Genomic DNA, 25,223 nt, shown 5'->3' with positions numbered 1-25,223 from the left:
GGGGTCTCTCTGACCCCATCGGGAACCCCCTTGGCTTCTGCTCTGTCCTTTCCCCAAGCTGGCCTGACCAGAACTGGACACCAGACCCCAAGGCAGGGCGGCCCCTCAGTTTATCAAATGCCCCAAGCCCGGTTTGCCTGTTACCCCCCCCCTTCTCTCTGCATCCCAACAGCTCGTTGGCTGCTGCATAGAATAATAGAATCTCAGGGTTGGAAGGGACCTCAGGAGGTATCTAGTCCAACCCCCCTGCACTCTGAGCTGAGCTGCCTGTGATGCCAGCGGGTCCTGCCCCGGAGAACTGAGCCCCCAGAAAGTGCATGAGGAGGTCAGATTAAACCCACCAATGGGCCTTGGCATCTCTCAGCCCTGAATCCCAGGTCCTGCCCCTTCCCCTGGCTGGCTCTGAAGTTCCTCATGGGCTTCTCTCTGTCCTACAGCCTCCTACCACAATCGGGTGGCCCGGCTGCCTGGCCCTTCCAGCAGTTTATGTTGGTTTCAAGAGGAAAGAGGAAGGACAGAAATTTTCCTAACTAAAGAGCTGCTTCCCCTGCAGTTTCTGGCGGCTGTGGCCCAGGGGCTGGGCCCAAGCTGGCCGTGTGTGTGTTTGGGGGGGGTCCCCAGGTGGGCTCCAGGGACCAGGCTCCGAGCCCTGGCTGGATGACGGCGTGCCCACCTCGCCCCTTCAGGCTGCTTGGCCCATCGCAGACCCAGACAGGTCAAGGCAGCAGGTGGCAAACATCATCAGATCCAACAGAGGCACCTCAGGTAAACCAAAGTCATCTAAGCTCAGAAACCAGAGCCAACGCGAACAGATTTTATGCTCGTTAAGACCACCACAGAGCAAAGGCTTCCCACTAGCTGCTCAGAGACGATCGCCAAGACCTGTCCTGGGACACCACCATGCACGGTGACAAAGATCGCAGCTGCAGAAGCCCCTGTCTTCCCCAGTCCTTTCCCTTGGACTCTCGCAGGTCGCCTCTGCTCCCACCCACCAGCCGGTCACACCTGGGCCCTGTTCTGCGGTTCAGCTGTCAGGGTCGAGGATGTCACAGCCCAGCCACTGCCCTGACCATCCCCTCCCTAAGGTACGGCCAGCGCTCTCCCAGCTCCCCGGTAACGAGAGCCATGGCTCTGAATTCACCACAAAGACTTCACCAAATCCCTCCAAGGCTCTGCTGAGACCATGGGTAGTGTGTGAACTCGGGGAGGCTAGCCGCCCCCGGCAGCGGCCAGTTCCCCAGCCCTGGGCCACCTGAGCACCTCCAGCCCAGAGCGCTGGGTGATGTGAGCACCGGCCCCATGTACCTGGGCCACAAGCCCCCAGCCCAGCAGCAGGAGGGACTTGTGGGTGGGGCCACATGGCTGTTTGGGGAAAGTCAGCCTCCCCTGGCCTGTGATACCTGCCCCCCATGGCTGAGGCTGTATTACAGGCCAAGAGAACCTGGTTTCAGCTTCCACCAGCGGTTCCTTGGCCAGGAGCTGAGCCCACCCAGGCAGTGGGCACGTGCTGTGGTCGTGCATGAGGACGGGTAAATAGAGCTGTTGCCTGCATGTCCCTGGCCCTGACTCCATGTCTGGCCCGTTCACCCGGCTGCAGGTAGACGTTAATAGGAGTGGGAAGAGAATTGATCCCTGTGGGATTCCCCAGAGGAGGGACCTATAGATGGAGTTGCAGATTCCCCTCAGGAAGGACTCAAACCATTCTAGTGCCTGACCCCTCAGCGGTGTCCCACGGGCGATGGTGTTGAATGCTGCAGAGGGGCCCCAGGGATGGGAGGGGAGCTGGTCACAGCCCTAGGCAAGTGAGACACAGCCCTGTTATTTATCCATCATCATGCAAGACCACAACACCAGCCCCAGGCGGAGATAAGATGGGCTCAGGGCTGAGGAACTGCGGGCGGAAGCTGAAACCTACAAGCCGGAGGTGCCGCTGGCGGGCAGAGGGCAGCACTTTGAAGAGTTTGCAGCCATGGCACAGTCCTCGGTAGTGGAAAGTTCATGCCCACAATTGGTTGGCTCAGTCTGTAGTTTAGGGGGCTCCCAGATTCCTCTTTGGAGCTGAACTCTCACATAACAGCACTCACAAGTAATGCCTTCTACCCCCTCTGGCTGGCTAGGAGACGCTGTCCCAGCCTGGTGGCCAGTGACCTGGGCCTGCTTAGACAAGCCCGCGTCACCTCCCAGCTGGACTACAGCAGCGCAACCTCCCTGGGCGTGAAGCCACCCCTTGAGGAAACTCCTGCTCCAGAACCCTGCAAGGCATCTCCCCTGCACTGCGAGCCCAGCAGGGCCGTCCGTGGCTCTGCACTGGTTTCCCATAGACTGTGGATCAAGTTCAAGGTTTCAATCCTTGTCTTCCAGGTCCTCAGTGATCTGGGTGCAGGGTGGTAAGAGCTCCCTTACGTCTCTGGGAGGAGGAGAACTCTGCTCTGCTGGCACAATGGGCCTCTTTACAATAAGGGTAAAGCTCGTCTGTTCAGGAGCCAGCGCTTTCCTGGGGCCAGTCCTGACTATGCCATGAATGTCCCCAGACAGGAGCGGGGGATATGCCTGTATCAACTTGTGAAGTGTTCTGGGCCTGGGCTGAAATACCAGCACCGTGGCTGCACTTCAGAGCTGCTCAGCCTGGGAACGGCAGGTAACACCTTAGAGGGACCCGCAGGAAGAGCCCTCATGAAGAACGCATGGGGGGGGGGATCCACTCTCTATAACCCCAACCACTGGCCCACCCCCATGGAACATACAAGGGCCCAGAAGGGAGAGGGAGCACACGGCGCAGAGCTGGTGGCCCTGTTTAAGAGGGGTTCTGCTGGCAGGCTGTGGCCGCCGCACGGGAGAGGGCAGAAGGGACTCTGCCTAGCGGGACTTGCCCATGAACCAGCAGGGTGAGCTCTGAAGAAGGGGCGGATGTCTCAGGCCTTCTGTTGATTTCAATACTCCAGGGCTTTCTGGGTAAAGAAATCCCTTTGCTGAGGCTGTGTGCCTTGCTTTCCTGCCCTCTGGCCCCACCGGGGGCAAACTACGTGCCCCTGTGACGTTAGGAGTGTGATAGAATATCTCATTGAAGGATGACAGGGCCAGAAAGTGTTAATTAACTCACAGACTGACCTGACCCAGGGCCGAACTTTAAAGACTGGTTAGGAAGATCTGTAAATTAATAGAGCTTGGAAATGCAAGTCTGCATTGTCAGAGGTAGAAGGGGAGATGTTTGCTCAGGTCTTGTGATGGCAGCAAACAAGTCTTGTCTATTGCTATAGCTTTAATTCAAGGATAAAAAAAGGAATATTAACATTTATAATGATACTTGAGTGAAATAGTATTATTGTCTCTGTGTGTCTTTGAAGGTTGTGATAACCTGTATCTGAACTGTTTAATGGATAAATTACCCTGTGCTAATTGCCAGGAGGTTTGGAAGAAGGAGTTAAGCCCATTGTTTTCTCAGGCTGAAAGGCTGCTGGAAATGTATGAAGACCCTGGGACAGGATCCTGCTTCATCTCAGATCTGCTTTGGGTTTCAAGAGGGGGAAACCTTAAGCCATAAGGATTGAGATCCCCAGTCATTGACTGGAGCCACCCTGAATGTGGACATTGAACTATAACCTATGGACTATTTCTAAAAAGACTTTTGGCAACTACAAGCTCATCTCTGCTACGTATCTGAACCTCAAGAATTGAATTCAAGTCTGTCTGTATATTGATCTTTCAACCAACTCTCTTTTTCTTTTTTAGTAAATTTTAGCTTAGTTACTAAGAACTGGCTGTAGCGTGTATTTTGGGTAAGATCTAAGTTATAATTGGACCTGGGTGTGTGGCTGATCCTTTGGGATTGGAAGAACCTTTTCTTTTATATGATGAAATAAGATTTTCAAAATTTATCATCATATATTTGACATGTGTGTCTGGAGGGAGGCCTGAGGCTGGGCATTTTAAGGGAACTGTGATGTTTCAACTCCTGAGTAGCCAGTGAGGTAATACAGAGGCTGTTCTGTACTGGTTGGTAAACCTAAGTATTGGAATATCCACCAGCTTCTTTGGTTTGTCTGCCCCGTTTTGTTTGCGGTTCACCCTAATTGAGTGACCTCAGCTGGCTCCCACAGGCAGCCCCGTCGCACCCCGAGCTGGAGGGAACTCGGGGAGAGCCTCTGGCAGTCAAGGGCTGCTGGGCCCCACATCCCAGGGAAGGGGGTCAGAGAAGAGGTCTAAGCTTCGGTGCCCGCTCTAAGGCCCCAGAAGTGGAAATAGGGACTAGCCTGTAGCCAGACCCTGCTGGCTCGGAAGTGGTTGGATGTCTGGGAGTGACTGCACTCACAGCAACCTGGTGCCTGCACAGAGGCAGGGGCGGCTCTAGGCACCAGCACGCCAAGGGGCGGCAAGCCGCGGGGGGCGCTCTGCCGGTCACCGCGAGGGCGGCAGGCAGGCTGCCTTCGGCGACATGCCTGCGGAGGGTCTGCTGGTCCCACGGCTTCAGCGGACCTCCCGCAGGCGTGCCGCCAAATTCGTGGGACCGGGGACCTCCCGCAGGCGTGCCGCCGAATTCGCGGGACCGGGGACCTCCTGCAGGCAAGCTGCCGAAGGCAGCCTGCCTGCCGTGCTTGGGGCGGCAAAATACCTATAGCTGCCCCTGCACAGAGGGCACTGGGCCAAGTGCTAACACCAAGGGACATCCCCATCCTCTGCCCCAGACATGGGGCCCTCGCCACCCTCTGTTCTGCCCTGTGCATGGAGCAGCCTGGGCAATCAGAAACATGCAGGGCTGGTGCAACCATTTAGGCGACCTAGGCGGTTGCCTAGGGCGCTGGGATTTGGGGGGGTGCCATTTTCTTTGGCAGCGACCGCGACAGTCGGATCTTCGGCCGCCCCGGTTGCCGCCGGCATTTAGGCGGAGGGAGCTGGGGCAGGGGGGCGTGGGGAGGGCCGCCTGCAGCGAGTAAGGGACACCCCGGAGCAGGGGGTGAGCTGGGGCGGGGGGGGGGTGGGGAGCTGCCGCAAGGGGGACACCTCAGGGCAGAGGGGGGGAAATGCTGCGGGGGGGTGTGCCTCAGACGGGGGCGTGTGGGGGGGCAAGTTGGAAGTTTCGCCTAGGGCACAAAGCATCCTTGCACCGGGCCTGGAAACATGCCCTGAGTCCTTGTGCACCACCAGTGCCTTGCCCCGCCCACAGCACCCAGACCCTGCCCCCACCCCGCACCCAGCACCCAGACCCTGCCCCCGCCCCGCCCACAGCACCCAGACCCCCACCCCCGCCCTGCCCACAGCACCCAGACCCCCGCCCCCGCCCCGCCCACAGCACCCAGACCCCCACCCCCGCCCTGCCCACAGCACCCAGACCCTGACCCCACCCCACCCTGCCCACAGCACCCAGACCCCCACCCCCGCCCTGCCCACAGCACCCAGACCCTGCCCCCGCCCCGCCCCATCCTGCCCACAGGGACCTTCCTGGTCCTGCCCCGGGAGCTCCCCCCGCCCCGTTGCAGGCGCCCCCGCCCTGCTTAGTCCCCCTCCCGCTCCCATGCAGAGGGACCCTGCCAGCCCCGCCTGCCGGGAACAGCCAGCAGAGGGCGGACTGTAGCAATTAGTGCGCGAGAGAGTTGCCCGGTGGTTCCATTGGCTGGCCCCCTTGTCACTCACGTTCACAGTGGCCAGTGTCTGGTTTCCATTGGTCACAGCTCCTGTCAGTCATAACCTGGGCGTGGATCTCTCCTTCCATTGGGCAGGTGCTTGTTAAATTCCACCCAGAAGGCGGGTGTCCATCTTCCATTGGTTTTCTTATCTATCAGTCTCTCACCGAGACCGAAATCAGCCCTGCCTTTGGCCAGACCTGCTGGCAGTCAGTCGCTGAGAGGCGGGAATGCGATCTCAATTGGCCAAGCTTCCTGTCAGTCATCGTCGGGGCCGGGCCTCGGTCTCTTTGTCTCCTGTTGTTGGGCGTGAGGGCGCAGGTAGGTCGCCGATGATTGGCTGAGGCGGGTGGGGGCCGCGGCGCGGATTGGCGGCTGGCCGCAGCTCGGAAGCGAATTGGCCGAAGCGGCGGCGGGGGGCGGGCGTCGCGGCCCGGGCGTGATGGCGGCGGCGGAGGCTGCGGCCCGGGCTGAGGAGACGGGCCGGGCGGCCGGGATGGAGGCGGCGGCGGCCCCGGGGCCGGGGGAGCGGCGGCTGCTGCGGGCGGCGGGGGCCGGGGCGGCGGCGCAGGAGCGGGGCCGCGGGGGGCTGTAGGCGGCGCCATGGAGCGGCCCGGGGGCTCCGAGGGGGCCTGGGCCGCGCTGCTGGGCCGGCAGCAGCAGCAGCAGGTACCGCGGGGCGGGCCGGGCCGGGGCTACCCGGGCGCTGCCGCCGCTCACCCCCCCAGTCCCCCCCGCGGGTCCGCACGAGCCCCCCCCGCACCGCCCCCCGCATGTGCCCCCCCCCGCGGGTCCGCACGAGCCCCCCCCGCACCGCCCCCCGCATGTGCCCCCCCGCTCCCGGCCTCCGCCCCCCCCCGCACCGCCCCCCGCACCGCCCCCCCCGCTCCTCCTCCCGGTCTCCGCCCCCCCCCTCGGGTCCGCACGAGCCCCCCCGCCCGGCCGCAGCGCGCGGTTCCGTGCGGGCGGGCCCGGCCCAGTCCCAGTCCCAGGGCTGGGGGCTGATCCCTGGTGTCCCGGCAGGGCCCCGTGTAGACGGGGTGGGGCCGGGGGACCCGTGTGCCGTGCGGACGGGGCTGCATTCGCACGGGGCTGTGCACGGGCCGGGCGGACCCGTTTCCAATCGCAGCTTCTGTCCGAACGGTGCAGCGTTCCCAGGACAGGGCCTGCATCGCTTTAACATCACACCCCGAATTGCAGCCAAGGGCTCAGGCCTGGGCGCAGACTCCACAGGGGAGGGAGGGAGGCAGCCTGAGCCCCGGCTTAGAGAACGGGGCAGCCCGCGGGGGCACCCTGGAGAGAGGCTGGGTGGGGACCGTGGCGGCCCGGGGCCTGGCTGTGGAGAGCAGGTGCTGCCGTGGCTGGGATCCCGTTAGCCGGACGGGGACACTTCGCCCTCAGTGGCAGCTGGTGCTGAAGCAGGTTGTTGCTAAGCAGCAGCCCTGGCTCCATAGAGGGGTGTGTGTGTGTTGGGGGTGAGGGCCTGGCGGGGCGGGTTCACCTGCCTCAGCCTGACCCCTCTGTGCGCTTCAGGGGCTTGGCCTGGCCCTGCCCCTACTGGCATGAGGCGCCTCCCCCAGAGGCTCCGTGGCCCCCCGGCCTTTGTCCTGGAGCACTGCTGGGGGGCATCATGCAGCTAGGAGACCCTCAGCCATTGCAGTGGGGCAGGGAGTGCGGCAGGGTCTGTGAGGGGCTCGTTCAGCCTGCTGCCAACCAACTCGCAACGTAGGGGGCTCCCGGGCTCCCCTGCAGACGTCCCGGCAGGGCTGTGCCCCTAATGGGGTGGGAGGGCGACACACACTGTGGGGTGGCTGTGGAGCGTAATGCCAGGTCCTCTCCCTGCAGGCTCGGGAATACTGCCCAGGGGTGAAGAACCAGCCCTATGTGTGTGAGACGGGCCACTGCTGCGGAGAGACTGGATGCTGCACCTACTACTACGAGCTCTGGTGTGAGTGGGGAGGAGACGACGCAACACTAGGCTGCCGAGGGCTTGGGGCCAGCACCTGCCTCTCGGGATCCTTATTGCGATGGGAGGAGCTCTCAGCCTCTCCTGGCAGGGGGCTGGGTGGTGGTGGGGAGCTCCCAGCTGCTCCTGGCCTGGTCCAGCAGGGGGTGCTGTGGGGGACAGGGCAGGGGCACTGATTGGGGGGGAGTTCCTGGCTGCTCCAGTCCCAGCCTCTTCCAGCAGGGGGTGCTGTGGGGGACAGGGCAGGGGCACTGATTGCGGGGAGTTCCTGGCTGCTCCAGTCCCAGCCTCTTCCAGCAGGGGGTGCTGTGGGGGTGGGGCTGTCCTGGGGGCTCCTGGAGGAGGGTCATTCTCAAGTGCTCTCCTGTCTGCAGGGTTCTGGCTCCTTTGGACCATTCTCATCCTCTTCAGCTGCTGCTGTGCCTACCGGCACCGCCGCGCCAAACTGCGTCTTCAGCAGCAGCAGCGGCAGCGTGAGATCAACCTCATCGCCTACCACGGTGCCTGCAACTACCCCACCTCCATGATGGATCTCAGTGAGTGCCGCACAGCCCCTCTCCCTCCGATTCCCGGCCTCAGCCCAGCTCGGGCGGTCTGGCCACGGGTGCATCGCGCTGGCCATCCGCACCCAGGCAGGCTCTCAGACCCGGGAGCTGGAAAGCCAGCCTAGGTCTTACCCTGCTGTTGCTGGAAAGTCGTGCATGGGACCAGATCCTCCACTGGGGGCGGGGAGCGCCCTGGTCTGAGGCTGCGTCCTCACCAGCTCAGGTGTAACATCTGTGGCGTGGCTCTGGGCCCCACGGGGCGGTCAGCCCAGGAAGCACAGTGAGGGCAGGGCTGTGTCTGGGGCAGGGGGCAATGCCAGGAGCACAGTTTGGGGGCTGACAAGAGGGGCAGCTCCGGAGGCCTGGAGGTGAGCGGGGCTCACAGGGTGGGAAGCAGGTGGGGTTGCCGGGGGGGTGGCCTGTGGTTGTGGCTGGCCCCCTCCGGGTTCCCAGGTGACTCTCTCTCTCCCCTCCAGGGATGCTGGCTTCCTTTAAGCTGCCTGCCTACGAGGAGGTGGCTCACCGTCCCAGCACCCCTCCTCCCCCCTACAGCGCCATCCTGGCCCAGCTGGGCGGGCCGCATAGCCGCCTGGGCTCCAGTCCCCTGACCCTGTCTCCCAGCTCGGAGAATTTCACCAGCTGCTCTTGCGAGTCGAGCTGCCTCACCTCCCCCAGCAGCACGTCCCTGTCGGTGCAGATCACGGATGAGACGGAGCGCAGCCAGGCCAGCACGCCCAGCGAGGAAGGCGGCAGCAGCAGCACGGGCACTGGCGCCAGCTGGGAGCTGCCCGAGGAGCCGGCCCCCTGCGAGGCGCCACCCAAGCAGACCCTCTTCTCCTCCAACGTGGATTTCTTCGAGGCCGACTACCACCGCTGCTCAGACATCGAGGAGGAGGAGGAGGAGGAGGGCGTGGGGGGGGAGGAGGAGGAGGGTGCGGCCCAGGGGGACAGCAGTGAGCACTTCCGGCACCGGCGCCTGACGGGCGATTCGGGCATTGAGGTGGGGCGCTGCCAGGAGGAGGAGGGCGGGGAGGACAGTGAGGAGGAGACGCACCTGCTCAGCAAGGCAGGGCCCGAGTCCCCCCAGCTCTTGGAGCGCAAGAGCCTCTGTGGGCTCCCGAGCGACGGGGGCAGTGAGGAGCCCGGCTCACCTGTCCTGCCTGTCTGAGCCGAGCTGGGTGCTGCCTCAGCCGGCAGCTCCCCGCTTCCTGCCCTGTGACCCCAGCTCCCTTCCCCTGCCTGGCACCTCCACGGCTCTGGAGCGGCCCTTCCCATCAGCCCCCACCTCTGTGCTGCTGGCCGAGGGGCAGAGGTCCCTGTCCTATGCCCTTAGCCTGGCAGGCTGCCTGGGAATCCTGCCCGGTGGGGTGGGGTGGGGTGTGTAGAACTGCGTGGGGCCGAGAGGCAGCACCCTGGCCTCTTCCTGCCCCACATGCTGGGCAGTGGGGGGGAGAGGGGGGCAGGGCAGCTGCCTCTCAGCCCTTCCCTCTCCTGAGCGCTTGTGCCTGGGAGCGTTGGGGCTCTGCGCTGCCCGGTGCCCTGCGTGGGCCTTCCCTTCTGGCAGGCAGGACAGCAGGCAGCTCCTGGCTGCAGCGGGGTGGGGGGGGGTCCTACCCAAACCCCTCCTGGCCCAGGGCCCTGCCTCCAGCTCGGCTTCTGCCCTGTGTGCTGGGGCGGGGACAGTTTGCACCGGCACCATGTGGCTGACTGACCCCTCCCTGGGGTGTGGACTCTTGGCATGGAGCCCCTGGGGAGAGCGTGCCCGGGGGGGGCTGTCCCCCCAGACTGACTCTCTGTAGACGATGTGTGTCCCTCACTCTGCGTGCTGCTGTCGTTTGTTGGGTACCATGCGTAGCGCTGCCCGGCCCGGGGCCATGCCCCTGGCTGGGTCCTTCCCCTCCCCGTAGAGTTCCCACTGGGACTGGGTTTCGGTGGAATTGCACGAATCAGATTATTCCTGCCCAGTGCCCCCTCCCTCACCCAAGGTGCTTCTCTGGGAGAGTGGGGGGTGGCTGGCCTGGGGCAGCTAGCAGGCCTCCCCCGTGGCACCCCAGCGCTTGGAGTGGGTGGGGGCTGCCTCGGTGAGAGACGTGGCCTCTGCTCCCAGCCTGTGGGACAGTTCTCATTATTAAAGAGATGTGGAATTACAGCCTGTGAGTGTCTGCAAGGGGGGGGGGGGGGGGAGAGGCAAACCCACACCCTGCTGCTTGGGTGCTCAGCTGTGTGTGTGTGGGGGGGAGAGCAGGGCAGCTCTGCGGGGGGGCGGTCCAGCTACCAGTGGGAAATAGGGACTGCATGTGGCCTGCTCCCCACGGCTGCCCAAGCTTGGTTCAGCCCAGCCTGGAGGCTGCTGGGTTCCCCCCCAGAGCAGGGTGCCTGGTACGTGCAGTGGAGCCGCACCACAGAGCCCTAATATGCCCCAGGATTGTGATGGGAGCTGCAGGGGAAAGGGCTGTGGCCAGCAGCCCCCCTCAGCTCCAGGCAGTGTGGTCTGCCAGGCCCCAGTACCCGCTGGGAGCTGTACCCCCCCCCAGTGCCCAATGGCTGGCTGTGTCCACCCCCTCCCAGGCTGCTGTGTCCCCAAGATGGCAGCAGAGGGTGGAGCTACTCAGCTTTATTCTTTAAAAGAATTAGAGACCACCCCCCCCCCCCCCCAACATTCGTATGAAAACACCTGAGAAAGACGAGCAGGGGCCAAGGCCTGGGCAGTGGTGGGGTATCCCCGTAATGCAGCAGCGCCACCGCTCCACTCAGCCCCCCTCCCCGCCCTGAACGGTGGCTGCGGGTTAGACTAAGAGGTGGGGGTGCCCCTTGCCAGCAGCTGGGACCCCCTTCTCCCAGCCTGGCCCCTAATACTCCTCGGCCATCACGAGCACCACCAGGGCAGACCAGCCCGTGAAGGGGTAGCAGCCCCGGCCCTGGCCCGTGCTGTCGCTGTACTGCTCCCACAGGTAGCCGCTGGCCGCGTACTGGCGGTACAGGTTGGCGATGAGGTTGGCACGCAGCTCCTGGTAGAGCGCAACTGCCTGCTGCTGGTAGGGCCCCTCCAGGCTGGCGTAATGGTGCAGCGCCCGCACCGCCAGGTAGTTCATGTTGATCCAGATGGGGCCCCGCCAGTAGGGGGGGTCGTGCTCCGTGTTGTGTTTCATGTAGAGGGGGCTGGTGCGGGCGAGTGAGCGCAGGCCGTACGGGCTCCAGAGCTTCTCTTCGCTGCGCATGTCCCCCAGGATGCCGCCCAGGCGGGGCGAGTCGGGCCGCAGCAGCTGCAGCAGGAAGGGGAAGAGGCTGACGTAGCCCAGGGCCCCCACGAACTGCAGCTTGGGGGGCTTGCGGACCACCCGCACCAGGCGCGGAGCGGGGAGCTGGTGGGGGGGCTGCCCCGGCCCCACAGCCACCTTCTCGCGCTGCAGCCCCACGGCCTGGCTGTGGTTGCCGTAGTCGGCGAACATGCCCAGCTGCTCGGCCCAGTGCTGCTCCTCCAGCAGGGCGTTGTCACTCAGCGCCTGCTGCATGTGCCGGTACTCAGCAGCCGGCTCGCCCAGCCGCTCGGCCACCTGGGCCATGACCCCCGAGGCCAGGGCCATCCAGCAGCGCAGGTCCAGGTGGCGCTCGGCCGGCGAGGGGTGCGATGCGCGAGGGTAGTCGTCCAGCCCGGAGGTCAGCGTCTTGGGGTTGAGGAAGCGGTCGGTGTCCTGGTCCCGGCCCCGCCAGCGGAAGGTGTAGGGCAGCGGCCCCGCCTGCGTGGTGTTGTACCACTCGTACCAGGTGCGCAGGCGGGGGAAGAGCCTCCGCAGGTAGGACAGCTCCTTGGGGCCCTGGCCCGGCTCCCGCAGCAGCTGCTGCAGCACCAGGAACAGGGTGGGCGGGTTGGCAGCCTCGTTGTGCTGCAGGATGAATTCAGGAGGCACCTTGGCTCGCGCCTCGTCGTCCAGGATCTGCTCCCGCGGGATCCAGCCCTCCACGTTCATCAGGTCCAGCCAGTGGGCGATGACCTCGCGGCTCAGAGCTGGGTCCCAGCGCGCCAGCAGCAGCTGGTGGAAGCCCTCGTCCCAGAGGAAGCCGCGGGGGAAGAAGGAGCGGGAGGGCACGGCGGTGAACAGGGGGCCCTCGGGGTAGGGCAGGGGGTGCTGGTTGTGCGCAGACTGCACGATGGAGTGCCCGTGGAAGTAGCCCATCCCACCCAGCATGTTGCTGAGGGCAGCCTTGGCAAAGCTCTGCTGCTGGGGCGTGAAGCCCTTGCGGGCCAGGGAGAAGGTCTCCTCGAAGCGCCGCTCGAAGGCAGCCACGTGCCCGGCCAGCTCCTCGCTCAGCACCGCCCCCACCAGCGAGCCAGGGCGCTCGGCAAAGCTGCCGGACTCAAAGGTCACCTCCACGCGGCAGGGCAGCGCCAGCGTCACCTGGTGCAGCAGCAGGTGGCTCTGGGGAGCTTGGTCCGGCTCCCCAGGCAGCGCCTGGTACGTGTCCACAGCGAAGTAGCGGCGCTTGGGCCCGCCTGGCGCCGCGTAAACAAAGCGGTTGCTGAGGCTGCTCTTCACCACGTCTGTCAGGCGGTGCAGGCCCGGGCTCCTGGCATCCAGGTGGTTATAGCTGGAAGAGAGGAGGGCTCAGGCCAGGAGCCAGGAACACCCCACAGCGCCCCCTCCTGGGAAAGCCAGGCGCTTCCCCCACAGCCAGGGTTCCCGCCCCGCTCCGAGCCCCCCCATACCTGGCATAGCCGAGCGCTTCCCCGGTCTCTGTGGTGGGCTTGTGGAAGGTGATGTTGAAATGGCCGAGTTCCTCCGATGTCCCAGTCACAGACACCAACCGCGTGTTCTCCACGTGCGGCTGCAGCGTCCCCTGCCCGTCTGTGGCCACGTAGAAGAGCAGGGAGACGAGGGAGGGCTGGTCGCCCGCACTCTGCAAGGAGGGAGATGGACACTGGGCATCGCTCGCCCTGCAGCTCTCTGTGCTGGAGCCTCCAGGACCCTCCTGCACAGGCACAGGGGGCAGCCCCTTGAGACCCACCCACAGCAGGAAATGCCCCGTGTTCCCTGGGGACAGAGACTGGGGCAGGAGAGGGCCGGGTGGTGCGATCCATCGTGGGGCTCAAACGGGGAGTCCCCACCCCAGGCCCTAGCCCAGGCATTGCTCCGCGGGGCCCAGGGAAGGGGCCAGGAATCCCAGCAATGGGAGGACACCCGGCCTGAGGGTGACAGTAGAGACTTGGGGGAGGGGAGAGCCTGGGACTCCTGGGTTCCCTTCCCAGCTGTCACTGACTCCGGGCAGGGCCTTTTCCTCATTCCCGCGGCCCCACCTGTGGCCAGGCTGTGACCCGCCAGCTCCAGTCCCCGCCGTGCTCCCCGCCCGGCCGCTTCACGAACTCGGTGCGCAGCGTGAGGCCGCGGTCACGGATCTCCTGTGCCCCAAAGCGCAGCCCGTCGTGCAGCAGCCAGCCGTAGCCGGGCAGCCCGTCGCTCTGCTCGCACGTGTGGCGCAGCCGGGCCTCCGCCGCCGCCTGCCGCAGCCACATGAGGCCTGGGAGAGAGAGAAGGAGACTGAGGGTGGGCCGGGCTGGTGGAGCCCACCCCTCCTGCCCCGCCCCCGCCCCTACCTGCCACGGGCGGCCCCTCCTGCCCTGGAACTGACCTGCCCAGCCCCTCCCTGCCACGGGCAGCCCCTCCCGGCTCCGCCCCGCCCCTCCCTGCCACGGGCAGCCCCTCCCGCCCTGGAACTGACCTACCCAGCCCCTCCCTGCCACGGGCAGCCCCTCCCGGCTCCGCCCCGCCCCTCCCTGCCACGGGTGACCCTCCCGGATCCGCCCCGCCCCTCCCTGCCACGGGTGACCCTCCCGGATCCGCCCCGCCCCTCCCTGCCACGGGTGGCCCCACCCTCCCATACCTACCCCGCCCCAGAACCCCCCGCCCCGCCCCGCCCCTACCTGCCACAGGCAGCCCCGCCCACCCGGGAATCGCCCGGCCCCGCCCCCACCTGCCACGGGCGGGCGCGCCCTCCCGTACCTGCCCCGCCCCTCCCGGCCCCGCCCCGGGCGGCCCCTCCCCCCCCCGCCCCGCCCCCACCTGCCCCGGGCGGCCCCTCCCGGCCCGGCCCCTCCCGGCCCGGCCCGGCCCCACCTGCCACGGGCGGGCGCGCGCTGCGGGGCCGCATGCCGAAGTAGACGTGCGGGCGGTAGGAGCCCCAGAAGCGCTCGGGCGCGGCGCGGGGGCCGCTGCTGCCGGCGGGCAGGACGCGCGGCGCCGGGTGCGGGGTGACCACGCGGCGGCCCAGCCGCCAGCGCCCGTAGAGCCCGTAGGCCAGGCCGGCGGCGCCCAGCGCCAGCAGCGCCAGCAGCGCCCAGGCCCAGGCCCGGCCCCGCCTCGGAGGGGCCCCGCGCTCCCGCCGCGCCGCCTGCGGGCCCCGCCCGCCCTTCTCCGGCCCGCGCGCGGCCTCCGGGCCCCGCCGCCTGCGCTCCCGGGCCATGGCCCCGCCGCCCGAGACAGGGACCGCCGGCCCCGCCCCCAGCCACGTCAGCCCGTCAGCCCCGCCCCCAGCCCTCACGTCAGGACACCGGCCCCGCCCCGAACCCGCCAGGCTCCGCCCCCGTCAGCCTCCACGTCAGGACACAGAGCCCGCCAGGCCCCGCCGCTCGAGACAGGGACCGCCGGCCACGCCCCCCGCGCCACGGCAGCCCGCCAGGCCCCGCCCCCACGTCAGGACACCGGCCCCGCCCCGCCAGGCCCCGCCCCCGTCAGCCCCCACGTCAGGACACAGAGCCCGCCAGGCCCCGCCGCTCGAGACAGGGATCGCCGGCCACGCCCCCAGCGCCACGTCAGCCTGCCAGGCCCCGCCTCCAGCCTCCACGTCAGGACACCGGCCCCGCCCCCGTCAGCCCGCCAGGCTCCGCCCCCAGCCTCCACGTCAGGACACAGAGCCCGCCAGGCCCCGCCGCGCCGAGACAGGGACCGTCGGCCCCGCCCCCGCACGTCAGCCCGCCGAGCCCCGGCCCAACACCCTCCATATCAGCACACGGGCCACGCCCCCAGCAGGTCTCCGAGCCACAGGCCGCCACGTCAGCACACGGGCCCCGCCCCCCGCCTTGTGTCAGCACATCGGGCCCCGCCTCCCGCAGCTCTCCGAGCCCCAGCTCGCCACGTCAGCAAACCGGGCCACGCCCCCGCGATCCCTCCTCCACCGACGCTCGCTGATGTCACTCGCTCGCGCGGCACTTGCACGTGACCATCCTCAGGCGCGCGCGGCGGGAAGGGCGGGCGGCCCCGTCACCGCATCTCCCGGCATGCCCCGCGCGGTGCGCACTGGCCCCCGTAGCCCCAATTGCGCGTGGCCGGGAGCCCGCCGCGCTGCACGCTGGGAGCTGTAGTCCACGGACACAGCCCGGCCCCCCTGCTCCGGGCGCAGCTCGGTGCGACCTGGGCTAACCCGGGCGCAGGCGCGGTGGGGAGGGGGATGGGCCGGCGCGGGCCCTGCTGGCAGCAGGTCCCCGGGGTCAAACCCTGCAGCTGGGGCCAGGCCGGGCGGGACACGGCCCCCCCCGGGGCAGACAAACCCAGGCGGACCAGCGGTGCCTTTGGAGACGTCTTTATTGTGTGGCTGCCCCAGCGCGGCCCCCGAGCCCCCACCCACGAGCCCGGGAGGGGCAGCCGCTGCCTCCCTGCGCCCAGCCTGGGGCCGGGGGGGGGGGGTGGCAGGCAGAGCTGGGGCAGCCCCCCCAGGCCCCACCTTGCTCAAGCGCTGGGGTTTAAGGCCCCTGCCCTGGGAGATGAGGCCCAGCCCGTCACCCCCCTGAAATACCCCCAGCCACCCTAGGCCTACAGACCCCCCAGCTCCACACCCTCCAAATACCTGCCCCCCCTTAGGCCAGGCAGAACCCCCCCCACGCCAGCTGTCACTCCCAGTGCTCCTGCATGCGGCCCGGACCGGCGGTTGGTGCTACCTCCTCCCAGTGCTGCAGCCCAGGGGAGCTCCACTGTGATGAGTCGCTGTAGGCAGCACAAGGCAGTGGATTGTGGGTAATGCTCAGCCAAGCACCTTAGGGGCAGAGCTGAGGCTAGTCTCTGGGGCAGTCTGTAGGCTGCAGTCTGTGGGTCCCAGGGGAGCAGCAGGATCTCTGCCTACAAGAGGAGCAGAGCTGAGATGTGGGGAGGTGGGTGTGGCCCCCTTACCTGTGGCAAGCTGATCAGTGTGACCCAGAATCCTTTGCTCTGGAGATTGTTCCTGGCCCTTGGCATAAGATACAAGGAAGCAGCTTGTCCTGTGTGGCCGGATGCCCAGCCCAGGGGAGAGGCCTGGGCATGTCTCTTGCAAGCCCCCAGCTCTGCTCTCAGGGCAGCGGAAGGACACACTGCCTTCCCCTAAGACAGGCTGGTCTTACCCAGCCCAGTCTGCAGGCCAGGCCACGCCCTGGGGTGGGAAGGGGGGGCACCAGGGAGAACGCTGCAGATGGAGTTACAGCCAGGCCTGCGCCCCCAGGCCCCCCCAGCTGGACTGACAGTTGCTCCATTGTGGGGAAGGAAGGAATCCCAAAGCCCCCAAGCAGAGCTCCCCCCGCCTCCCCGGGGGGAGGCTGAGAAGCAGGCCCTTTCCTGTACTAGCCAGCATAGGAGGCTGGGGGGAGGGAGGAAATGCCCCCTGCTAACCCCACTGCACGGAGCCAAGCGGGGGGGGGGAGGGGGGGGTCACAGACACAGCATGGTTGTTAAGACACAGCCCCACTAGGCGAGGGAGGGACATCTCCCAGCTGGGGCTGCAGGGAGGTGGAGGGGGCAAGAGTCCTGCAGCTGCGCCCAGCCCCCCCTTCCAGCTCCAGGGCAGCCCCAGCTGGGAGATCAGCCCACCAGCCCCCTCCCTGCTCCTGGACCCCACCTCCCCCCAAGATCCATCACAGCCTCTGCACCGCCCCGGCTGGGGGCTGGGTGGTTCCCTGGCGCCGTTCCCAGTTGGAGACAGACAAGGAGGAACTCCAGAGCTGGGGGACATCAATCACCTCCAGGCGACTGTCGGGCTGGGGGGGGGACGAGACGGCCAGTTACTGCTTGATCTGCCCCCCATCACCCTCGCTCACAAATCGCTTCCGGCCCCTTGAAGAGAGGAAAGACAGGAATGTCAGTGAGCCAGGCCCCAGACAGCCCAGCCCTGGGCTCTCCCTGCACACAGCCCCTGCTAGCTCAGCCCCGCCCCCCACCCCCCAGCTCTGCTGGTGCCCCTCACTCCCAACCCCCAGCTCTGCCGGTGCCCCTCAATCCTGACCCGCAGCCCCTGCTACCTCAGCCCAGGGTTCCCCACACAGCTCTGCCGGTGCCCCTCACTCCTGCCCCACAGCTCTGCCACCTCAGCCCAGGGCTCCCCACACAGCTCTGCTGGTGCCCCTCAATCCTGACCCGCAGCCCCCAGCTATCCCAGCACTGGGCTTCCCCCCACCTCCAACCCACAAGCTCCTTCTATCCCAGCCCTGGGCTCCTCTGCAGTTCTACTGGTGCTCCTCAATCCTGACCTGTAGCCCCCCATGATGCAGGTACCTGGCTGGGCAGGTGTCTCTCAGCTGCTTGGTGATGACTCCCTCCTCGAAGCAGAGATCCACCAGCCGCTCCAGGATACGGTGAGCGAGGGGCACATCCAAGCTGATGTCTCCGAGCTCGTCATAGACTCGCTGAAAGCCCTGGGGGGATCAGGAGAACTGGGATCAGAGCCAGGAATGCTGGGGCAGAGCAGGGAGGGGCCATGATGCCCCCAGGAGACCTCGCTTCCTGGGCTGGGAATGGCAGCCTGTGCTGCAGTCAATCCTAGAGGCTGAATCTGCCCCCACAAAAGCCTCCTCACCCTCTGCTGCAGCCGGCCAGTCTGCCAAGACTTCACAGCTGGCTCCCTCGCCCTATTCATGGCACCAGCCCAGCCCCTTGCTCCCCGGGCTCCTGTCCCAGCTCCGGCACTCACCCGGTTCATCTGGTCCAGGGTCACCAGGCCCGTCTCCCACAGCACCTTGAGCAGTTTTACCATCATGACGACAGGAGTCTCGCCCGTGGACTCCAGCACCATCACTACAGCCTGCGAGGGTGGAGGAGGGGCATCAGCATGGGGTGTGCAGCACCAGCCACGGCTGGCATCACGGGCACCCCCCAGGATCCAGTAGCAAGCACAGCTCCCACGGCTGGGCCGCAGCAGCCACTGGGGGTGTCCCGGGTACTGCCCCCGGCCAGCGCTGGTGATCACAGCGCAGCCCCAAACGGACACCCCAGGCCAGGCCTGCGCCCTACCTCATAGACCAGCTCATGATGGAAGTGAGGGACCTCCAGCTCCCGCAGGCAGTGCTCTGCCTCCGACACCTCCCCGGACAGCAGGTACTCGCGCAGCAGCAGGTTCATCTGTGGGGAGAGGTACTGAGGGCTCAGCACGGGGACGGGCAGGCGCCCGCCCAGGCCTCACCCAGCCCCGGGGCCCAGCCGGCTGGCCGGGGGCGTGAGGCGCTCACCTCTTTGATGAGATGCTTCACGGGCCTCTGGCCACCCCCCACTCCCCACACGTTGTCCAACTGGTTCACGTCCCGCTTGATGCGGAGCAGCACGGCGGCGCGGTCCAGGGCAGCCCTGCAAGGAGCAGACGGTGAGGGGCAGGGGGCTGGTGCCAGGGCAGGGGCACTCTGACCAAGGGAGGGGGGAGAGACTCTTACCTGGCGTGCTCACAGTCCACGCGCCCCTTGTAGCGGTCCAGGAAGTCCAGGGGCAGGGCATGGTCAGCCACGGCCCGGGCAATGAACTGGCCCAGCATCTGCAGAGGCGCGAGTGTGTGGTCAGGGCGCAGATGCCACCCAGGGGCCTGGCACGGCACCTCCTCTGCCTGGCAGGGCCAGGTCCTAGAGCCCCCACCCAACCCCAGCCAGCCCCCCGTCACCACGGCATCCCCAGCCTGGCCCCCCCCTCCCAAGGGCATTCCCAGCTCCTTCCTTCCCAGGCCCCCCCCCCCAGCTCTCCCCCCCATGCCGTTCCTGGCCCTGCCCCCCAGCCAGCTGCCCCCCTTGTCTCCCCAACCCCGCCCCCACCCCCACCTGCGGAGCCTCAGGAGTGTCCAGGATGAGGTCAGGCAGGTCCTTGAGCATCTTGTCGAAGGCCCTGGCGATGTCCTCCGAGGTCATGACCTTGCCCACGAGGTCGGAGAGCAGGCGGGAGGTCAGCTCCCGGTGGCTGGCCTTGCCCTCCAGCGCCAGCGCCACAGCCAGCGAGGGGACGGCCTGCTTCCTGCTGCCCAGGTTCAGCTCCCTCAGCAGCTCCTGCGCCAGCACAGCGCGTCAGCGTGTCAGCCCGGCCCGCTCCGGCCTGCTCCCGCCACGGCTCCCAGCCCACCCCCACGACGTCCTCCTCCTCCTCCTCCTGCCACGGCTCCCAGCCCACCCCCACGCCGTCGTCCTCCTCATCCTCCTGCCACGGCTCCCAGCCCACCCCCACGCCATCCTCCTCCTCCTCCTCCCGCCACGGCTCCCAGCCCACCCCCACGCCGTCCTCCTCCTCCTCCTCCTGCCACGGCTCCCAGCCCACCCCCACGCCATCCTCCTCCTCCTCCTCCCTCCACGGCTCCCAGCCCACCCCCACGCCGTCCTCCTCCTCCCGCCACGGCTCCCAGCCCACCCCCACGCCGTCCTCCAGCCACGGCTCCCAGCCCACCCCCACGCCGTCCTCCTCCTCCTCCTCCCTCCACGGCTCCCAGCCCACCCCCACGCCATCCTCCTCCTCCTCCTCAGCCCGCCTCGGCTCCCAGCCCACCCCCACGCCCTCCTCCTCCTCCTCCCGCCACGGCTCCCAGCCCACCCCCACGCCATCCTCCTCCTCCTCCTCCCGCCACGGCTCCCAGCCCACCCCCTCGCCATCCTCCTCCTCCTCCCTCCACGGCTCCCAGCCCACCCCCACGCCATCCTCCTCCTCCCTCCACGGCTCCCAGCCCACCCCCACGCCATCCTCCTCCTCCCGCCACGGCTCCCAGCCCACCCCCACGCCATCCTCCTCCTCCCTCCACGGCTCCCAGCCCACCCCCACGCCATCCTCCTCCTCCTCCTCCCGCCACGGCTCCCAGCCCACCCCCACTGCATCCTCCTCCTCCCTCCACGGCTCCCAGCCCACCCCCACGCCATCCTCCTCCTCCCTCGACGGCTCCCAGCCCACCCCCACGCCATCCTCCTCCTCCTCCTCCCTCCACGGCTCCCAGCCCACCCCCACGCCGTCCTCCTCCTCCCTCCACGGCTCCCAGCCCACCCCCACGCCATCCTCCTCCTCCTCCTCCTGCCACGGCTCCCAGCCCACCCCCACGCCATCCTCCTCCTCCTCCTGCCACGGCTCCCAGCCCACCCCCACGCCATCCTCCTCCTCCCACCACGGCTCCCAGCCCACCCCCACGCCATCCTCCTCCTCCCACCACGGCTCCCAGCCCACCCCCACGCCATCCTCCTCCTCCCGCCACGGCTCCCAGCCCACCCCCACGCCATCCTCCTCCTCCCTCCACGGCTCCCAGCCCACCCCCACGCCATCCTCCTCCTCCCTCCACGGCTCCCAGCCCACCCCCACGCCATCCTCCTCCTCCCTCCACGGCGCCCAGCCCACCCCCACACCATCCTCCTCCTCCTCCTCCCGCCACGGCTCCCAGCCCACCCCCACGCCATCCTCCTCCTCCTCCTCCTGCCACGGGCTCCCAGCCCACCCCCACGCCGTCCTCCTCCTCCTCCCTCCACGGCTCCCAGGCCACCCCCACGACATCCTCCTCCTCCTCCCGCCACGGCTCCCAGCCCACCCCCACGCCATCCTCCTCCTCCCGCCACGGGCTCCCAGCCCACCCCCACGCTGTCCTCCTCCTCCTCCTCCCTCCAAGGCTCCCAGCCCACCCCTACGCCATCCTCCTCCTCTCGCCACGGCTCCCAGCCCACCCCCACACCGTCCTCCTCCTCCCGCCACGGCTCCCAGCCCACCCCCACGCCATCCTCCTCCTCCTCCTGCCACGGCTCCCAGCCCACCCCCACACCGTCCTCCTCCTCCTTCCACGGCTCCCAGCCCACCCCCACGCCATCCTCCTCCTCCTCCTCCCTCCACGGCTCCCAGCCCACCCCCACGCCATCCTCCTCCTCCTCCTCCCTCCACGGCTCCCAGCCCACCCCCACGCCATCCTCCTCCTCCCTCCACGGCTCCCAGCCCACCCCCATGCCATCCTCCTCTTCCTCCCTCCACGGCTCCCAGTGCCCTTCCCTGGCACTGCAGGGGCCCCCGGGCCTAGCCAGAGGGATGTGGCCCCTGAAACCCCCCCAGAACAAAAGCCCACGTGGGTTGGGGGGGGGAAAACGACTCTCCAGACTCACCATCACCTCGAGGGTGTCCCCGTGCTCAAAGTACTCCAGCACCATGGGGTGCACATTCTTCTCCAGCTCCGCCTCCTCCAGCTCCGGCGTCACTGTGGCATAGACCGTGTCGCCCTGTGGAGAGGGGCAGAGGGGCTCACGGCCAGCGGCACCCCCAGTGGGCCAGGCCCCACCCACATGAGCACCAGTCCAGGGTGGCTGGCATGGCTGAGTGGGGGCAGGCAGGCCGGCCAGGGGCAGCAGCGCTGGGTGCTGAGGTCCAAGCTCTGTGACACTGGGCTCCGGGGGGAGGGAGGAAGGGGCCCGGGACTGCCACACTGCACTGCCCTTGGGAACGTACCTGAGATGACTCGTCGTAGTTGGGGTCCCGCGCGTCGGGCTCCTGGTACCCGTACACCAGGCCAGGGGCACCCCACACGCCCTTGCCCCCAGCGCCACCTGCAGGAGACACACTGGTTCAGCCACCCCCATGGGCCACAGCATCCCAGCTGGGCACCAGCTCAGCTCTGCCCGCTACAGAAAAGGGACCGGGGGGCTCTGGGCACCGCTCAGCACCCCCAGCCCAGGGCAAAGCTGGGCACCAGGGCAGCAGGCTCCCAGCCCGGGCGTGACTGTGTCACAAGTGTAGTGAGTTCAGTGGGGCCCAGCACACCCACAGCACGTGGCAGGAGCGGCTCCACCCAGCACAGGAAGAGCAGGGGACTGCGTGGGGATTGCGGGAGCTGGAGGGAAGGATCCCTGTGACTTTGGGGCAGCGGGAGTGGTGGGGAGGGAGCAGGGGCTGCACTGTGCCGGGTGGGGGGACTGGGGAGCTGCAGTGTGGGGCAGCAGTGAGCCAGGAGGGACTGCAGGCTGCACCGTGGGGCGGGGGTGTGCCCCAAGGCAGCAGGAGGGGCCAGGGGGATGTGGGGGGAGGGCAGGGGGGGGCAGGGGTGTGCCCTGGGGCTGCAGGAGGGGCCAGGGGGATGTGAGGGGGGAAGGGGGGGCAGCAGGAGGGGCCAGGGAGATGTGGGGGGGGCAGGGGGGCAGCAGGAGGGGCCAGGGGGATGTGGGGGGGGCAGGGGGGGCAGCAGGAGGGGCCAGGGGGATGTGGGGGGGGGCAGGGGGGGCTGCAGGAGGGGCCAGGGGATGTGGGGGGCGGGGGGGGCCAGGGGCCTGCCCTGGAGGGGCCAGGGAGATGTGGGGGGGGCAGGGGGGCAGCAGCAGGGGCCAGGGGCCTGCCCTGGGCCGCTGCACCTCACCTTTCTTGGGGAGCCCACGGCCCTTGCCCATGCGCGACTTCCGGTCGTTGGTCTTGCCCTTGGGGCTGCTGGGCTCGGGGCTGGGCTCCCCCCCCTCGGGGGCCGGCTCCCGGGGGGCGTCCCGGGACGAGGTGCGCCGCAGGCGCCGCTTGGCCTTGGCCTTGAGCCGGGCTTCGTGCAGGGCCTTCTCCTGCGGGGTCCAGGGGCGGGACCCGTCGCCATCCAGCAGCTCCTCCTCCAGAGCCTCCTCCTCTGAGCCCGCCGGGCCCGTGGCCTGCAGGGCAGGTGGTGTCAGAGACGCCCGGGGACCCCGCCCGGCCGCCCCCCAGAGCCCCGGGGGAGCTGCCCCGCAGACCCTTCCTAGGCACCCCCACCCGACTGCCGGCCCGGCCTCGCCCAGCAAGGGGCGCCCCAGGGAGCAGCAGCGCCAGGCAGCCTCCCACCCCCCCCGCGGGGCAAGGGCAAGAGCCAAGGCCCAACCGCAACGGTCAGGCCGGGCAGGGGAGCAGCCTGGGGCCCGGCCTGCAGCCTGGAGGGCAGCTGGGGGGCTGCCCCATTCCTCCCCCCCGCCCCCCAGGGATGCAGACAGCTCCAGGGCAGGTCTCTGGGGGGTAGCACCCTCCTGCTGCACCCCCAGGCTGAGGGCAGAGTCGCTCACACGGGCAGGCTCCTGGCATCCCAGGCCATGGGAACGGCTGAGTTCGCCGCTGGGAGAGAATATGGAGAATCGGGCTAGAGCCAGGCAGGACCCGGCAACCCCCGCCAGTGCCCCCCACTCCCGACCCGCAGCCCCCCGGGGCTCCCCGACCCCCGCCAGTGCCCCCACTCCCGACCCACAGCCCCCCGGGGCTCCCCGACCCCCACCAGTGCCCCCCACTCCCAACCCACAGCCCCCCGGGGCTCCCCAACCCCCGCCAGTGCCCCCCACTCCCAACCCACAGCCCCCCGGGGCTCCCCGACCCCCGCCAGTGCCCCCACTCCCGACCCGCAGCCCCCTGGGGCTCCCCGACCCCCGCCAGTGCCCCCACTCCCGACCCACAGCCCCCCGGGGCTCCCCGACCCCCGCCAGTGCCCCCCACTCCCGACCCGCAGCCCCCCGGGGCTCCCCGACCCCCGCCAGTGCCCCCCACTCCCGACCCGCAGCCCCCCGGGGCTCCCCAACCCACAGGCCCACCAGTGCCCCCCACTCCTGACCCACAGCCCCCCGGGGCTCCCCGACCCCCGCCAGTGCCCCCCACTCCCCACCCTCAGCCCCCCGGGGCTCCCCAACCCCCGCCAGTGCCCCCCACTCCCTACCCACAGCCCCCCGGGGCTCCCCTTCCCCCGCCAGTGCCCCCCACTCCCGACCCGCAGCCCCCCGGGGCTCCCCGACCCCCGCCAGTGCCCCCCACTCCCGACCCGCAGCCCCCCGGGGCTCCCCAGCCCCTGCCAGTGCCCCCCACTCCCGACCCGCAGCCCCCCGGGGCTCCCCAACCCACAGCCCCGCCAGTGCCCCCGGGGCGGGCCGAGGCGCGGGGGAAGCTCGTGCCCCGTGGCGCTCGGCCCCGCCCCCAGCGCACATGGTGACAGGGCAGGACACGCCCGGGGCGCTGCGGGCCGGGAACGGAGCCACGCGGGGGGGGGGGGGGCGGGGGCCAGAAGGAACCGGCGGGGGTCGCGCGGGAGGGGCCGGGGGGCTCGGGGGGGGCTCCCGGGGGGGCGGTTGGAGGGGCTCGCGCGGGAGGGGGCGGGGCCGGGGGGCTCGCGCGGTACTTGCCAGGGCGGGGCTGACCGAACCCGACATGGCCGCAGGCGGCAGCTCCGAGCCGGGCACGATCCCGACCCCGACCCCGAAGCTCCGCTGCGCCTCGCTGCTCCGCGCGCCCCCGCCCCTTGCGGAAGTGACGCACTCGGGGGCGGGGACTCCAAACAACTCCTGGCAGCCGCAGAGCCCAGGCTGGCCCCGCCCCCAGCCGCGCCCCCCAGCGCCCCGCCCACGCCAGCAGGGGGCGCGGGGGGCGGGGCCGCTGCACGGACCAATGGCCGCTCTGCGTCTCCCCCTAGCTGCCCCCGGAGCAACGGCTCCACCACCCCCGGACTGACCCATGGCTGGGGGGGGGGTGGGGGGGGGGGTTGTTAGGGAGCGGACTGACCCATGGCTCTGGAGGTGGGAGGGAGCAGGGAGCGGACTGACCCATGGCTCTGGGGGGGGAGCAGGGAGCGGACTGACCCATGGCTCGGGGCGGGGGTGCAGGGAGCGGACAGACCCATGGCTCGGGGGGGGGTTAGGGAGCGGACTGACCCATGGCTCGGGGGAGGGGGGGTGCAGGGAGCGGACAGACCCATGGCTCGGGGGGGGGGGTAGGGAGCGGACTGACCCATGGCTCTAGAGGTGGGAGGGAGCAGGGAGCGGACTGACCCATGGCTCTGGGGGGGGGGTTAGGGAGCGGACTGACCCATGGCTCGGGGGGGGGTTAGGGAGCGGACTGACCCATGGCTCTAGAGGTGGGAGGGGGGGCAGGGAGCAGACTGACCCATGGCTCTGGGGGGGGA

General features: G+C 68.6%; 3 protein-coding genes across 4 annotated transcripts; 1 reads left to right on the top strand and 2 right to left on the bottom strand.

Annotated features, from left to right (window-relative positions):
- The first annotated feature begins 6,189 nt into the window (after positions 1–6,189).
- Positions 6,190–10,278, top strand: WBP1 (WW domain binding protein 1). The gene is made up of 4 exons (XM_045018184.1): positions 6,190–6,287; positions 7,464–7,566; positions 7,959–8,120; positions 8,606–10,278. The coding sequence occupies exons 1-4, from the start codon at positions 6,222–6,224 to the stop codon at positions 9,295–9,297; spliced, it is 1,023 nt and encodes a 340-aa protein (XP_044874119.1). The 5' UTR covers positions 6,190–6,221; the 3' UTR covers positions 9,298–10,278.
- On the bottom strand, positions 10,031–14,448 carry MOGS (mannosyl-oligosaccharide glucosidase). Of its 2 annotated transcripts, none has more exons than XM_045018182.1 (4): positions 14,240–14,448; positions 13,423–13,643; positions 12,835–13,025; positions 10,031–12,716 (listed from the first exon to the last, which is right to left on the bottom strand). In XM_045018182.1, the coding sequence occupies exons 1-4, from the start codon at positions 14,271–14,273 to the stop codon at positions 10,979–10,981; spliced, it is 2,184 nt and encodes a 727-aa protein (XP_044874117.1). In that variant the 5' UTR covers positions 14,274–14,448; the 3' UTR covers positions 10,031–10,978. The 2 variants fall into 2 exon arrangements, with proteins under 2 accessions (XP_044874117.1, XP_044874116.1); XM_045018181.1 differs by lacking the exon at positions 14,240–14,448 and adding an exon at positions 13,720–13,724.
- A 1,239-nt stretch (positions 14,449–15,687) lies between these two features.
- Positions 15,688–24,601, bottom strand: LOC123371046 (programmed cell death protein 4-like). The gene is made up of 11 exons (XM_045018183.1): positions 24,448–24,601; positions 22,692–22,965; positions 21,791–21,888; positions 21,451–21,564; positions 19,162–19,383; positions 18,787–18,884; positions 18,589–18,703; positions 18,374–18,481; positions 18,054–18,164; positions 17,639–17,778; positions 15,688–17,200 (listed from the first exon to the last, which is right to left on the bottom strand). Exons 1-11 carry the CDS (start codon positions 24,472–24,474, stop codon positions 17,149–17,151), a joined length of 1,359 nt encoding a protein of 452 aa, XP_044874118.1. The 5' UTR covers positions 24,475–24,601; the 3' UTR covers positions 15,688–17,148.
- Between the last annotated feature and the right edge of the window lie 622 nt (positions 24,602–25,223).

This window comes from Mauremys mutica, chromosome 5 (genome assembly GCF_020497125.1).
Source record: "Mauremys mutica isolate MM-2020 ecotype Southern chromosome 5, ASM2049712v1, whole genome shotgun sequence".
Classification (NCBI taxonomy): Eukaryota; Metazoa; Chordata; order Testudines; family Geoemydidae; genus Mauremys; species Mauremys mutica.
The sequence above is the reverse complement of the archived record's forward strand: the minus strand, read 5'-3'. Positions and strand labels throughout refer to the sequence as shown.

What these genes read in the sequence shown, in the direction of transcription:
- WBP1 (XM_045018184.1), top strand. Translation starts at nt 6,222, where the DNA reads ATGGAGCGGCCCGGGGGCTCCGAGGGGGCCTGGGCCGCGCTGCTGGGC. An exon ending in GCCGGCAGCAGCAGCAGCAG is followed by an intron (nt 6,288 to 7,463) that starts GTACCGCGGGGC and finishes CTCTCCCTGCAG; the next exon opens with GCTCGGGAATACTGCCCAGG. An exon ending in CTACTACTACGAGCTCTGGT is followed by an intron (nt 7,567 to 7,958) that starts GTGAGTGGGGAG and finishes TCCTGTCTGCAG; the next exon opens with GGTTCTGGCTCCTTTGGACC.
- MOGS (XM_045018182.1), bottom strand. Translation starts at nt 14,273, where the DNA reads ATGCGGCCCCGCAGCGCGCGCCCGCCCGTGGCAG. An exon ending in GGGTCACAGCCTGGCCACAG is followed by an intron (nt 13,026 to 13,422) that starts GTGGGGCCGCGG and finishes CCCTCCTTGCAG; the next exon opens with AGTGCGGGCGACCAGCCCTC. An exon ending in GAAGCGCTCGGCTATGCCAG is followed by an intron (nt 12,717 to 12,834) that starts GTATGGGGGGGC and finishes CCTCTCTTCCAG; the next exon opens with CTATAACCACCTGGATGCCA.
- LOC123371046 (XM_045018183.1), bottom strand. Translation starts at nt 24,474, where the DNA reads ATGTCGGGTTCGGTCAGCCCCGCCCTG. An exon ending in ACTACGACGAGTCATCTCAG is followed by an intron (nt 21,565 to 21,790) that starts GTACGTTCCCAA and finishes CCCTCTCCACAG; the next exon opens with GGCGACACGGTCTATGCCAC. An exon ending in ATCATGAGCTGGTCTATGAG is followed by an intron (nt 18,165 to 18,373) that starts GTAGGGCGCAGG and finishes CCACCCTCGCAG; the next exon opens with GCTGTAGTGATGGTGCTGGA.